Source organism: Somniosus microcephalus, unplaced genomic scaffold (genome assembly GCF_052327205.1).
Source record: "Somniosus microcephalus isolate GS21.2 unplaced genomic scaffold, FLI_Smic_1.0 unresolved_chr4, whole genome shotgun sequence".
Lineage (NCBI taxonomy): Eukaryota > Metazoa > Chordata > Chondrichthyes > Squaliformes > Somniosidae > Somniosus > Somniosus microcephalus.
The window spans coordinates 37,726,844-37,739,172 of record NW_028225182.1 but is presented as its reverse complement, the minus strand read 5'-3'; the positions used below and the strand labels follow the sequence as shown (position 1 = coordinate 37,739,172).

The following is a 12,329-nucleotide window of genomic DNA, read 5'->3' as shown; positions in this document are numbered from 1 at the left end:
CTGTCTGTTTCCCAACTCTCACCAAGTCGTACTCCTGATCACCTACATTGGCTTCTCAATTCTAAACAGTTTTGTTCCGTGCGTGTAGAGCGCTCTGCTTTTTGACATTAGTGTAAATTTATTGCAGTAAGGTTTTAGTTCCCCAGGAAAGATGAACCTGGGTTCAGCTTTATTAGACCCAGAAAATTGTGACGATTTCTTCCCTCCCTCCCTTTCCGCACCAGATTTTAAGAGGTTTCCATCCCTTCCTGGAGAAGTTATTTTTGGCTTGTAAAGTAGAAGGACAGTAAACAAACTGGAACACAGAGCATCGAGTAAAGTTCCAGGTACCTGTAGAAAAAAACCCTCCACGATTCAGCTCGGAAAAAATAGAAAAGCAGGGTATTTTTTAAGGGTGAGAGACTGGGAAATGTTGGTGTTCAGAGGGACCTGGGTGCCCTTGTACACAAATCACTGAAAGTTAACATGCAGGTACAGGAAGCAATTAGGAAAGCAAATGGTATGTTGGCCTTTACTACAAGAGGATTTGGGTGTGAGAGTAAAGACGTCTTACTGCAATTCTATAGGGCCCTGGTGAGACCCCACCTGGAGTATTGTGGACAGTTTTGGTCTCCTTATCTGTGGAAGAATATACTTGCCATAGAATGAGTGCAACAAAGGTTCACTAGACTGGTTCCTGGGATGGGGGGAATTGTCTTATGAGGATTGATTGAGTAGACTAGACCTATATTCTCTAGAGTTTAGAAGAATGAAAGGTGCTCTCATTGAGACGTGTAAAATTTGTACAAGGCTTGACAGGGTAGATGTTGCCCCTGGCTGTGGAATCTAAAACCAGGGGTCACTTTCTCAGAATAAAGGGGTTGGTCATTTAGGACTGAGATGATGTGAAATTTCTTCAGAGGGTGGTGAATCTTTAGAATTCTCTACCCCAGGTGGCGGTGTAGGCTCAGTCATTTGAGTATATTCAAGACAGATATCGATAGATCTTTGAACATTAAGGGATATGGGGGAATAGTGCAGGAAAGTGGAGATGAGGTAAAAGATCTGCTGCCATGATCTTATTGAATGGTGGCGCAAGCTCAAAAGACCAAATGGCTGACTGCTGCCCCTATTTATGTCATTGAGGTTCCCCTCCCAGTGAACCTGCTGCTCAAGTTAGAAGAAGCCCATGTTTCACTGCCTGGTCACTAACCCTTTGTCTTCCTACCTGGGGCAGGGGACTATATTCAGGGCTCTCATCTGCGAGATTTCTTGTGGAAGTCACCCTTCAGCTTCTTGCTACTGTTCCATGTTGAGTGACTTATTTGGGAGCACTGAAGACCCAATGGGGACCACTGACACTGGAGGCGACATTTTAAAAGCCCACTGTGAGCTCATTCCAAATCGAGAGAGGAGCAGAAGGTTTAGAAAAAGCTCACTGCAGGAGATGGTCGCCTCCCCAGTTCAAGGTGGGGCTGGGTAAGGAAAGGTTGAGAATTGCCACTTAGAAGCCCCTTCTCCTTTCCCTTCAGCGAGAGAAGATACCAACTTAATCAAAACCCGACCCTCTGCCAACTTGTTCAATAATCTAATCTCTGCCATCATTTGGTTCCCAGCAAAGGGGAGGTCCTACCCTTCACCCAGTGGAAGAAACAGCCAATGAATGAGCTGTATATTAGGGCTCTGAACATTGCCAGCTCCCAGTCACCCCATTCACACCACAGGGCAAGTTAAGTAAACGTTAACTACAGCAACATGAAAAGCCAGATACTGGAGCCAGTGGAACAGAGACATGATCGCACCATGCAAAGTGTGTCGGTGCCTCTACTGGAGAAAGCTGCCAGAACAAAGGAGCCAATGAGATGCTTGAGCCCATCAACCAGCATGCACCAATACCTCCGTCCATTCAGAGATTGTTGACCTGCACAGTTGCTGTACCATCAACAACCATCCAAATTCTATGCCTGGATAAGCCATTATAACCACTAGCAACATTGTCCAATTAAAACGCATCTCATTGTTCTGTGGGCTTGGGGACAGATATTGTGACAAATGAGCAACCAGACATAAGATACAAGTAATAACTGCTTTATTGATCATTCAATAACTAGTTCCACTGGGTTTGCTTGTGCTTCCTGTACAGGAACAAGGCTATCAAAGAAGCAGAGATCAGAGAGACAGCGGTCACAGTCAGGGCCACCATTAGCATCATGTCAGACTCAGCACCTAAACAGCAATGAGAAACCAATGGTTACTGAAGGAAATACTGAGGGGGAAATGGAATCTAGCAGTCGGCCAACTCACCACCTGGAGACCTCTCCTCCATCCGTTGCTCTACCTCAGTGGCCAGGTCCATCACATCAGTGTCCAGAATGACCAGGGGTCCAAGTGAGGCCTCACCCTCCCACTTCAATTCAGCATCGCTCCCTGCAATATCAAACATTACAGTTAGAGAGGGTAAAGGGCAACCTCCAACATCTAGAGGATCAATGTCCTACCATCTTCAGGTACAAGATCCCTCCTTCCTCTGGAATCAAATCCAAACTCCCTTGTGGCACTGCAGTTGCCCAAGTGACAACAGGCACAAATGTCATTGTTGGATACTTCCAATGGAGCCCAGCTAAACAAGAGAATCAGTTTCACAATCAGGTTGGGCATCACTTCCCCACACAACACATCCCTGAGGGCGAGAGGGGGGCACTTACACATTCTGCATCTTCTGGAAAGTACAAGCTTTGCTCATGGAATCTCTCCGATCCACTGCAGCAACCTTCAGGTGACAGGAGATGAAAATCTGAGGGACACAGTCAACACAAGTGGTTATATAGTGACTCCCTCCCAACATGGGAACTCAATGACCACGTGGAGTCAGGGGACAAGTAACAGGATGGATCACAAGCTGGTTATAAAACAGAACAGTGAGTGACAGTTAGAGGTAGTATCTCAGATTGGCAAATGGCGGGAAGTGGGGTTCCAGTGATCTGTGCTGGGACCACTGTTGTTCACCATTTACTCAAACAATTTAGACACTGGAATCCAAAGTACAATTTGAAAATTTGCAAACACGACCAAATTGGTGGGGGGTGCGCGGCGGGTGTAGTTAATAGAGTAGGACTGCAACAAAAATACAGCTGGACATCAATAAACCTGCAGTCTGGGCTTGTAATTGGCAAATAAACTTCCAGTATAGGCAAGTGAGGTCATATTTTGGTAGGACGCTTAAGGTGGCCACAAACTGCTTGGAAAATAAGTGTCTACATAGGGGAGAGAAACAGAGGAATCGGGGGGGGAGGGGGGTACAAATCCGTAGACCAGCAAAAGCAGCGATACAGGTTACGGCGGCCATAAATAAAACAAAGCACTGGGTTCATTTTATTATGCCCGTGTATAATTGAGACACGGACTGCAGGAGTTGATTATAACAAGTCTTTACTGAATGGAGACAACCTGGAAACTGAAACTACAGAAGCCTGCTAGGGCCTTTTATACAGGGGTGGTCACTGCCAGTACTGCAGTCTGAGACCAGTTATTCCCTTAAAGGTACATACACAACACATTTCTCGAGGGATAGAACTGAAAATCAGAAGTTCTGTTAAACTTGTATAGAACCCTGGTTAGGTCACAGAGTATGGCGAACAGTTCTGGTCTACTTATTAGAAGGGTAGAGAGGGTGGAGAAAGTGCAAAAGTGCTTTACTGGAATGAGAGCAAATCCAAGAGGTTATACCCATCAGGAAAGATTGAACAGGCTGGGGGCTCTTCTCCAGAGAAGGAAAAAACCCAAGGGGAGTGATCTGATAGATGCCTTAAAGATTAGGAAAGTGTTTAATAGGGTAGACAGAGAAGAGGTTTCCACTTGCGGGCGAGACTAGAACTAGGGGCCATCAATACAAGGTCGTAACTAGCGAACCCAATAGGGAATTCAGGAGAAACTTCGTTACCCAGAGAGTGGTGAGAATGTGGAGCTCGCTGCAACAGGGAGTGGTGGAGGTGAATAGTATAGATGCGTTTGAGCTGAAACTAGATAAGCACGTGAGGGAGAAAGGAATACAAGGATATGTTAATAGGTTAGAAGAAGAGGGATGAGAGGACACTGGTGGGGGGCATAAACGAGTAATGCAGAATGGCCTGTTTCTGCTGTAAATAGCTTGCAATGGTCAGCTTCCTCTTACCAAGGAACGGTCATCGCCAAAGAAGCGGAAGGCATCCAGGTCAAAGTGGAGCTTGTCCAGCTCACGCTCGTCTCTGGACAACACGAAGGTTGAGAAGGAGTCCTCAGCTTTGCTGTCCAGGAGGCAACTGAAGAAAGATTTTTAAAAAGGACATGAAGTGAATCCATTGAGACAGGATCAGCTGGAGAAAGCAGAGTGCTCCTTACCCATTGTAGTCAATGATGCTGTATCTCGGGGTGGAGTCCTTGTCTGGGCTCAAGGTAGCGACACAGCGGTCAATGTAGAGCTTCAGGGGCATGTGGTTGGTCATTGAAACAGAGGCCTCAATGTGAATGAGGTCACCCAGGTAGTAGACAGTCGAGGTGCGCTCTGTGAGCCAGTCATCTGAAGTACAAGAGGGACAAGGGTTGGAGACTGGGTACAACTGCCAGTGGGTGACTACAGGAAATCACACCCCATCCACCCATCACATACCATTCATTAGGCGCAGAGAGAATGACAGAACTCCTTCTCCAGACTTGGTGGAGCTGAACGGGATCCAGGTGGGCTTGATCGGGTTACTGCTCACATTGCCCTTCCTGGAAAGACAATGGAGCCATTTTAGGACAACGTCAGAGAACTACACCAGCCGTAGACGTTATTCACGACAGTGTAAATAATCTTACCTAAAATAGTGGCACTCAATGGGAACGACAGCTCCATTAGTTCTCACAATGACAGATCCATGGGCCTTGGGGGTGTGGTTCAGGTGGGTGGCGTAGACCAGGAAATCTCCAGACATCTGAAAGACATCAGGTTCAGAAATGGACAACAGTCTACTCAGTGGCTGGACGTTGTGCAACCTCAGCAGCTAATGCAAGGAGGGGGATTGCAAGCACAAGACAATTAAACAGAATAAAGACTCAATGAAGGGACAGCTTCACTTCAATAAAGGAGCCACAGGTTGATCATTTGGAGCCATGAATAGAACAGCAGATTTAAGCCTCATTTAATTCAGGCTCCCCTGTATTCTGATACAGGGAGAGTGGGAAATAAGACTGAATATTGTAAATAACTGAACCATTAAACTGAATCCCCAGTGACCTGAAAATCCACAAGACAGGATGTATGGAAAGAAAAGTTTGGAAGAACCAAGTGAAGGCTCAAGGCCAATAGGGCCGAGATCATGAGGTTGGAAAGACTTGGGAAGACCAGTTAAAGCAAAGGGTAATGCATAATTCAACGCAAGTCTGAGGATTTAAAAGCAGGAGACAAGAATCTCCTCATCAATGACATTTCACCAAGGGTAGGAATAGAGTTGGGTCTAATCCAGGCACCAAGCTTAGAGCAAGAGTTGAGGAATCACATTACCTTCACTGCGCTGCCACACTCATGGAGCTGGAGCTGCCCAGGTGAAGCCTCTACTTACTTCGAGAAGACCTGGTGTGGGGCTGAGCCTGGGCTTTCTCCAGCCTACCCAGGTGAAGGCATCTTCTCCCCCTGCCCAAAGATCATCTGCATTGACTTTGTTTTCCATCGGGGAGTGCACCCCTGCCGACACCCACGCACCAAATACCACCTTGAGTGGAGACCCTGCCTTTTGCGGCCCCCCTCCTTCCCACCCCGCCCTCTCTCTCACTTTGTCCCTCTCTTTGTCTCTTAAAAAGGCACATCTTTGTTATTTTACATCTATTAATTGCCACTTGAGCAGAGGGGAGGAGGCCCCTCTCCCAATTAATTCCATCAAGGGGAGAGGCGGGCATTAACTTTAAACGCCCTCTGCTCAAGGGAAGACCTTTATTTTACCGAGGCCATTAACATCGTAGGGCCTGTGACTTGGGGTGTGTGTAGCTTTTTTAAGAACCACCCCATTATGGCTTCTACATCTTCGGCGGTGGCGGGGCCAGCAATGACCTATGCAGCAGTGACAGCCAAAGCCACGGCTGCTCCCGCTTCTTCTGCTGCCCCGTCGCCGTTCAGACTTATAACCAAGAAGCTTGGGGTGAAGAGCTACACCCACCCCAACATGACAATCGAGGCGTGTGTGAAGGCCATGGCTGGGGTTGTCGGCCCTTCAGCCATCCTCGCCGCCTCGAAAATGTACGGGAAGGCTGTGTTCTTCCTGGGGTCAGAGCGGGCGGTGTCCCTGGCCATCAACGAGGGGCTCACCGTGGGCGGGACCTTCCTGCCGGTGGACCCTCTTGAGGCCACCGCGCAGAGGGTCGTAATATCGACCCCCCCCAAACAACCGAGGCGCGGTCGTCGTCGGAGGTCGTTGCCATCCAGGCCTCCGGCGGGGGGGAGGGAGTGCGTCCGGCCGGGAAGAGGGCGTTGGAGAAAAACAAGCACCATAGGGTGGGTCCCCCCGGGGAGGGCGTGCCCCTGAACCTGGATCCCCTGACACCCGAGCGCATCGCCGAGTTGGTTGGGGAGGGCGAGAGTGGGAGGGGCCTCGTGCCCGAGCCTGTGGCCGCGACCGCCAAGGCGGAAGTGTTAAAACCTGCGGCCGGGCTCGGGCCCGGGGGACCCGACGAGCCTGCTCCACCGGAGGGAGCAGGGGAGGCCCCTGCAGACATGGAGGTCTCCCTCTATCCCTCCGCACTAAAAAGAAGGCGCGGCCCCCAGGAGGAGGAGGAGGACCAGGAGGAGGAAGGTCCCTCCGGACAGGGGGAGTCGTCGCCCGCCGCGGGTGTTGCGCCCCCCCCCCACCGCTGTCACCATCATGGGCGATCGGCAGGGGTCGCCTGTCCCTAGGGAGGCTGAGGCAGAGGTGTCTGTCCAGCTCGTGCCTCCCGGGGATGGGGACGAGACCCTGCCCGTGGGGGGGGGGTTGCGGAACAACCCGCGGCTGAGGCTGAAATTAATCCTCTTTTTGTGCCATTACCCCTCGACGGGTCGGGCGGCCTGGAGTCTGGGTCGGGCGGGTTCGCGAAAATTGAGCTCGCCCAAAGCGACCCGGACATTCCCCAGGAGCTGCTCGACCTCGTCGAAGATTTAACCGAGAATACCCCATCTGCTGGGTCGAAGGCCGGTGGCGGGGAAGAGGAAGGCCCTCTGTCTGTGTCGCCGGCGCTGGACGACTTGGAGAAGTTCGATTTTGTATATTCTCCGATCTCTCCGGTCGTTCCGGCACCTGAGGCGGAGGGGGGCTCTGAACCTCCGCCGTCTTCTGGCCCGGCGCCCCTAGAGGAGCCCAGGGAGGAATCCTCTGCCACCGATCCTGGGGGTGGGATCCGGGCGGAGGCGGGGCCGGCCGTCGCAGCCGAGCCGTTCACTGCGCACTGCATGACAGACGGGTCGGCCGCCGGTGGCGACCCCCCGGAGGAGGACGGGGACTCGGTGGTGGGGGCAGAGGACGAGTGGGATTCCATCGCCGATGAGGCGATGGATGACCTCGCACCCCTCGCTGGGAACCCCCTCATTTCCGTCAGGGAACTCCGGGACTTTGTGGCCACGTGCCAGGGTTGTCACATGACCCGGCTGGCCCTCGACAGATGGCCGGGGCTGGCACTGCTCATCGGGTCGGCCCGCGTCGCCTTCAAGGCCATGGGCGCGGACGCGGGCATGAACCCGCTCGAGCTGCGTCACTTCTGGTCGTTCCTCACTGGGCTGCTAAGGGAGTGGCGGTTGACTAGTGGCCGCGCTCCCTTCCCCCGGTAGTTATAAGTAGAGGTTGAACTATGCTTCTGAGATGAAGATAACCATAGCCAGCCTCAACATCAACGGCAGCAGGGAAGCTAGCCGCAGATTTAATAACTTTTCGGTCCTTCGGGACGGGAAGTATGCGGTGTGTGTAGTGTATGTAACCGTTCCACCTTTAAGAGAACTATTTTAAGGGTTGCACTACTTTATCTTGGCTGCTGTATACTGTAATACCGGTGGTGACCACACCGGTATATAAGTGCTGTGTAATGATTTATTGGGCAGTTGAGCCCGGACCTTCGTATAGTAAAGACCTGTTAAAATTTACTCTTGTGGTCTGTGTAGTAATTCCCATTATAACACACAGTCTTAACAGTGGCGACGAGTACGATCTTACCCTGCGGCAGAGATACATCCAAGGCAGTTTGACGGACGTTGAGAGGAGGCATCCGCCCTCATCATCCTGCTGAGAAAAGACTCGGGTCTGCAGAGCAAAGGAAGAATTCTGACACGAAGCCTTCCATCAGCAACAGGCAGTGATCATCCCTTCTATCACGGTGGTGGGTAAGCCGATCAGCGACGAGCAGCAAGTCGGCCACGTTGGCGTGAAGTGGGGGAGGGAAAAACGGAGGATATAAGGGCAGAGAACTCGACCACGGCCGGGGAAAAGAGCCGGACAGAAGTCGGGGCCAGAGGCGCTGAGACTGGGGCAGCGTAAGGCACGGGAGCCGCGGTGAATGCAAACGCAGCCGGTGTAAAAGATCGGGCTGCAAGCGGGCTGGGAGACGCAACAGCGTCGAGAGAGAGCTCGACCGCGACCGGTGAAAAAGGCCGGGCAGCTACCGAGGCCGCGAGGCGCAGCGACCGGGTCAGCGTAAGGCGCGGGAGAAAATAAAAAAAACCGCGGAGAACTCAGCCGCAGCCGGGGGAAAGGACTGGACTGCAAGAGGGGCTGGGAGGCACGATTTGAAAACCGCTGGGGGAGGGCGAACGCAGCAATACGGCAATCGCCATTACAGCCAGCGGGGGAGAAAGGCAAACGCGGGAAGCCGCCATTTTCGGAGGCGGGGGAAGAAGACAAGCGCGGGAAACCGCCATTTTGAAAAAAAATAAAAGAAAAATTTCTTTTTTGTTTCTCAAGAAGATTGCGAGGATGCCTAAGCGTGGTAACATCAACAATTTTGATCCCGATGTTGAAGATTGGGCCACGTATGTAGAACGCATAGAGATATATTGTAAGGCAAATAAAATATCAGATGAAGATAAAGCACTAACCTTACTAAACTCAATGGGTGCGAAGACATACGGGCTATTGAAGCATCTTCTATCACCAGCTAAACTGGCGGATCAGACTTTTGCTAATATTGTTGCTGTCCTGAAGAATCATTTGAACCCCACACCGCTGATGTTAGCGGAACGATTTAAATTTTATGCGAGAACGCAACTGAAAGAGGAAAGCAACACGGAGTATTTAATTGAACTGCGTAAGCTAGCGAAATACTGTCAGTTTGGGGAAAGCCTGACAGAGGCACTGAGAGACAAATTCGTGTGTGGATTGTCGAAAGAAGGAACACAAAAGCGGCTACTTGAAGAGAATGATCTTACACTTGATAAGGCTGTCACTATTGCAGCATCGCACGAAGCCGCAGCGAGAGGCACTGCGGAAATGCAGCTGAAGGCAGCGGTACTCAGCGTAGATCAAATGGCTTTGGGTACAATGAAATGTTATCGTTGTGGAAATACAACACACGAGCAGAACCAATGCTGGTTTAAAAACCAGGAATGTAGAAAATGTGGCAAGCTTGGTCACATAGCTAAAGTATGCCGGTCAGGAAAGAAGACCAGCAACAAAAAGTCACCACAGGAAAAGTGCAGAAAGGTACATAAGGTGGCTGAGAAGAGTTCGGATGAACAGAATTCGGATTCAGACTCCAACAGCAAGGAACTGGGTAGTCTGAGAATTCACAATGTGAGTAAGGAAGCTGACCGACAAACTATCTGGGTCACACTGCAGATAGCAGGAGTCCAAGTGAAGATGGAATTGGACACCGGATCGGCGTTGACGGTCATGAATAAGCAAGATTACAAAAGGTTATTCACACATATTCCCCTACGGGATACGGAGATAGTATTGCAGACATACACGGGGCAAAAAGTATACCCCATCGGAAAGATAAAAGTCAAGGTGATACACAAGGGCGAAGAACACCAAGGAATGGACTTATATGTACTACCTGAGGGAGGTCCACCACTTCTGGGACGGGAGTGGATCAGGAAAATAAATATGGACTGGCACTCCCTAAAAGCAATGACGGTAGATTCCAGAAAAAGAAATGTCAAACCTGAACGATTGTCCAGAATATTGGATGAGGCTAAAGAGGTGTTCCAACAGGGACTGGGAACACTAAGAGGAATTAAGGCAAAAATCAAGATTGCAGAACATGCAAACCCAAAATTTTTCAAAGCCAGACCGGTACCTTATGCGATATGACCTGCTGTGGAAGCTGAGCTGGAAGGGCTAGAACATTCAGGAGTACTGTCTAAGGTGGGCTGGAGTGAGTGGGCCACGCCCATTGTTCCCGTCATGAAGCGTTCATCGAGTAACAAGCCAGGGGAACCGGGGAAGGTCCGCATCTGTGGAGACTTCAAGATCACAGTTAATCCGATGCTTCACACGGTGCAATATCCGCTTCTGCGGATTGAGGATATCTTTGCTTCATTGTCTGGCGGGAAACACTTCACCAAGATAGACCTGGCACAAGCATACTTACAGATGGAAGTTGAGGAAGAGTCGCGCCAGTATCTCACAATCAACACGCACAGAGGCTTGTATCGATATAATAGACTGGTTTTTGGAGTGGCTTCGGCTCCAGCAATTTGGCAGAGGGCCATGGAGCAGGTATTACAGGGAATTCCAAACACTCAATGTTACTTGGACGATATCCTGATTACGGGAGAGGACGATGAGGAACACCTTGCAAATTTGACACTGGTGCTCACCAGGTTGAAGGAATATGGCCTTCGAGTTAATCGCCAGAAATGTGAGTTCTTTCAGAAACGGATCTCGTACTGTTGTCATGTCATTGACCAGGAGGGGCTGCACAAGTCACCTGACAAGATTGAAGCTGTTGTGAAGGCTCCCGCTCCGGAAAATGTATCCCAGTTGAGGTCGTTCCTAGGGTTGATTAACTATTACCATAAGTTTCTGCCAAATCTATCCACGGTGCTGCACCCGCTGAATGCTCTTTTGCAGAAAGAAGTACCATGGAAGTGGAGCGAGGACTGTAAGAAGGCCTTTCGCAAAAGCAAGGCATTGATCACCTCAGAGGAAGTGTTGGCTCACTTCAACCCAACGCTACCTATTCGTTTAGCTTGTGATGCTTCTCCTTATGGTATTGGAGCAGTACTCTCACACAAGTTGCCAAATGGCTCGGAAAGGCCAGTCGCATTTGCATCCAGATCATTGACCTCCGCTGAGCGCAACTATGCTCAGATAGATAGGGAGGCTCTCAGCCTTGTGTGGGGAGTAAAGAAGTTCAATCATTACCTGCAGGGCAAGAAGTTTACACTGCTGACAGACCACCAGCCGTTGGTATCCATGTTCAACCCCAAAAAGGGCGTTTCCATTATGACAGCGCAAAGGTTACAGAGGTGGTCCCTTTTCCTAGGGGCACACCAATATGACATAGAATACAAAGGATCAAAACAGCATGGGAATGCTGACGGTTTATCGCGCCTACCGTTGCCAACGGTAGAAGAGGCGCCTACAGTGGACCCAGTGGAGATGTTCCACTCAACCATAGTGGAATGTCTACCAGTAACAAATTTTACCATTGAAAATGAAACGAGAAATGACCCGACTCTCTCACGAGTCTACGATTTAACGGTGAAGGGATGGCCAGCACATGGCGAACCACTGTTGCCAGCATTCTCGCAAAGAAGAGAACAGCTGTCAGTGTGCCGAGGAACCTTGATGTGTGGATCCAGAGTGGTGATTCCACCCAAACTCCAGAGTAAAGTGCTAAAGGAGCTTCACGAGGGGCATCTGGGTGGAGTGAAAATGAAGAATCTAGCCAGAGCGTTTGTGTGGTGGCCAGGTATCGATGGAGACATCGAAGAAATGACCAAGAGCTGTCTAGGATGCCAGAAGGTCCAAAACGCCCCACCACAAGCCCCTGTACATCCATGGGAGTGGCCCTCATCTCCATGGCAAAGGGTACATATCGACTTTGCTGGTCCATTTATGGACTCAATGTTCTTAATCGCAGTGGATGCACACTCCAAGTGGCCGGAGGTAATAAAGATGTCCTCCACCACCACGGAAAAAACCATCACAGTATTAAGGACCATATTTGCCAGGAATGGGCTGCCGGAACAGATCTGTTCTGATAATGGACCGCAATTTGTGTCCGAAAAATTCAGGAAGTTCTTAAAAAACAATGGGGTTAAGCACTACACGTCCGCCCCATACCATCCCGCCACCAATGGATTAGCTGAAAGGTTTGTCCAGACCTTCAAGAAGGCCATCAAGGCCATGGGTAATGAAGACATAAATCTA

General features: G+C 50.2%; 1 protein-coding gene across 1 annotated transcript; it reads right to left on the bottom strand.

The window, feature by feature from the left end:
• Window positions 1-2,086: 2,086 nt before the first annotated feature.
• On the bottom strand, window positions 2,087-4,931 carry LOC147090570 (zona pellucida sperm-binding protein 3-like). The gene is made up of 8 exons (XM_085977073.1): window positions 4,816-4,931; window positions 4,625-4,728; window positions 4,357-4,534; window positions 4,151-4,277; window positions 2,685-2,773; window positions 2,478-2,599; window positions 2,284-2,406; window positions 2,087-2,205 (listed from the first exon to the last, which is right to left on the bottom strand). The coding sequence occupies exons 1-8, from the start codon at window positions 4,929-4,931 to the stop codon at window positions 2,087-2,089; spliced, it is 978 nt and encodes a 325-aa protein (XP_085833199.1).
• Window positions 4,932-12,329: the final 7,398 nt, after the last annotated feature.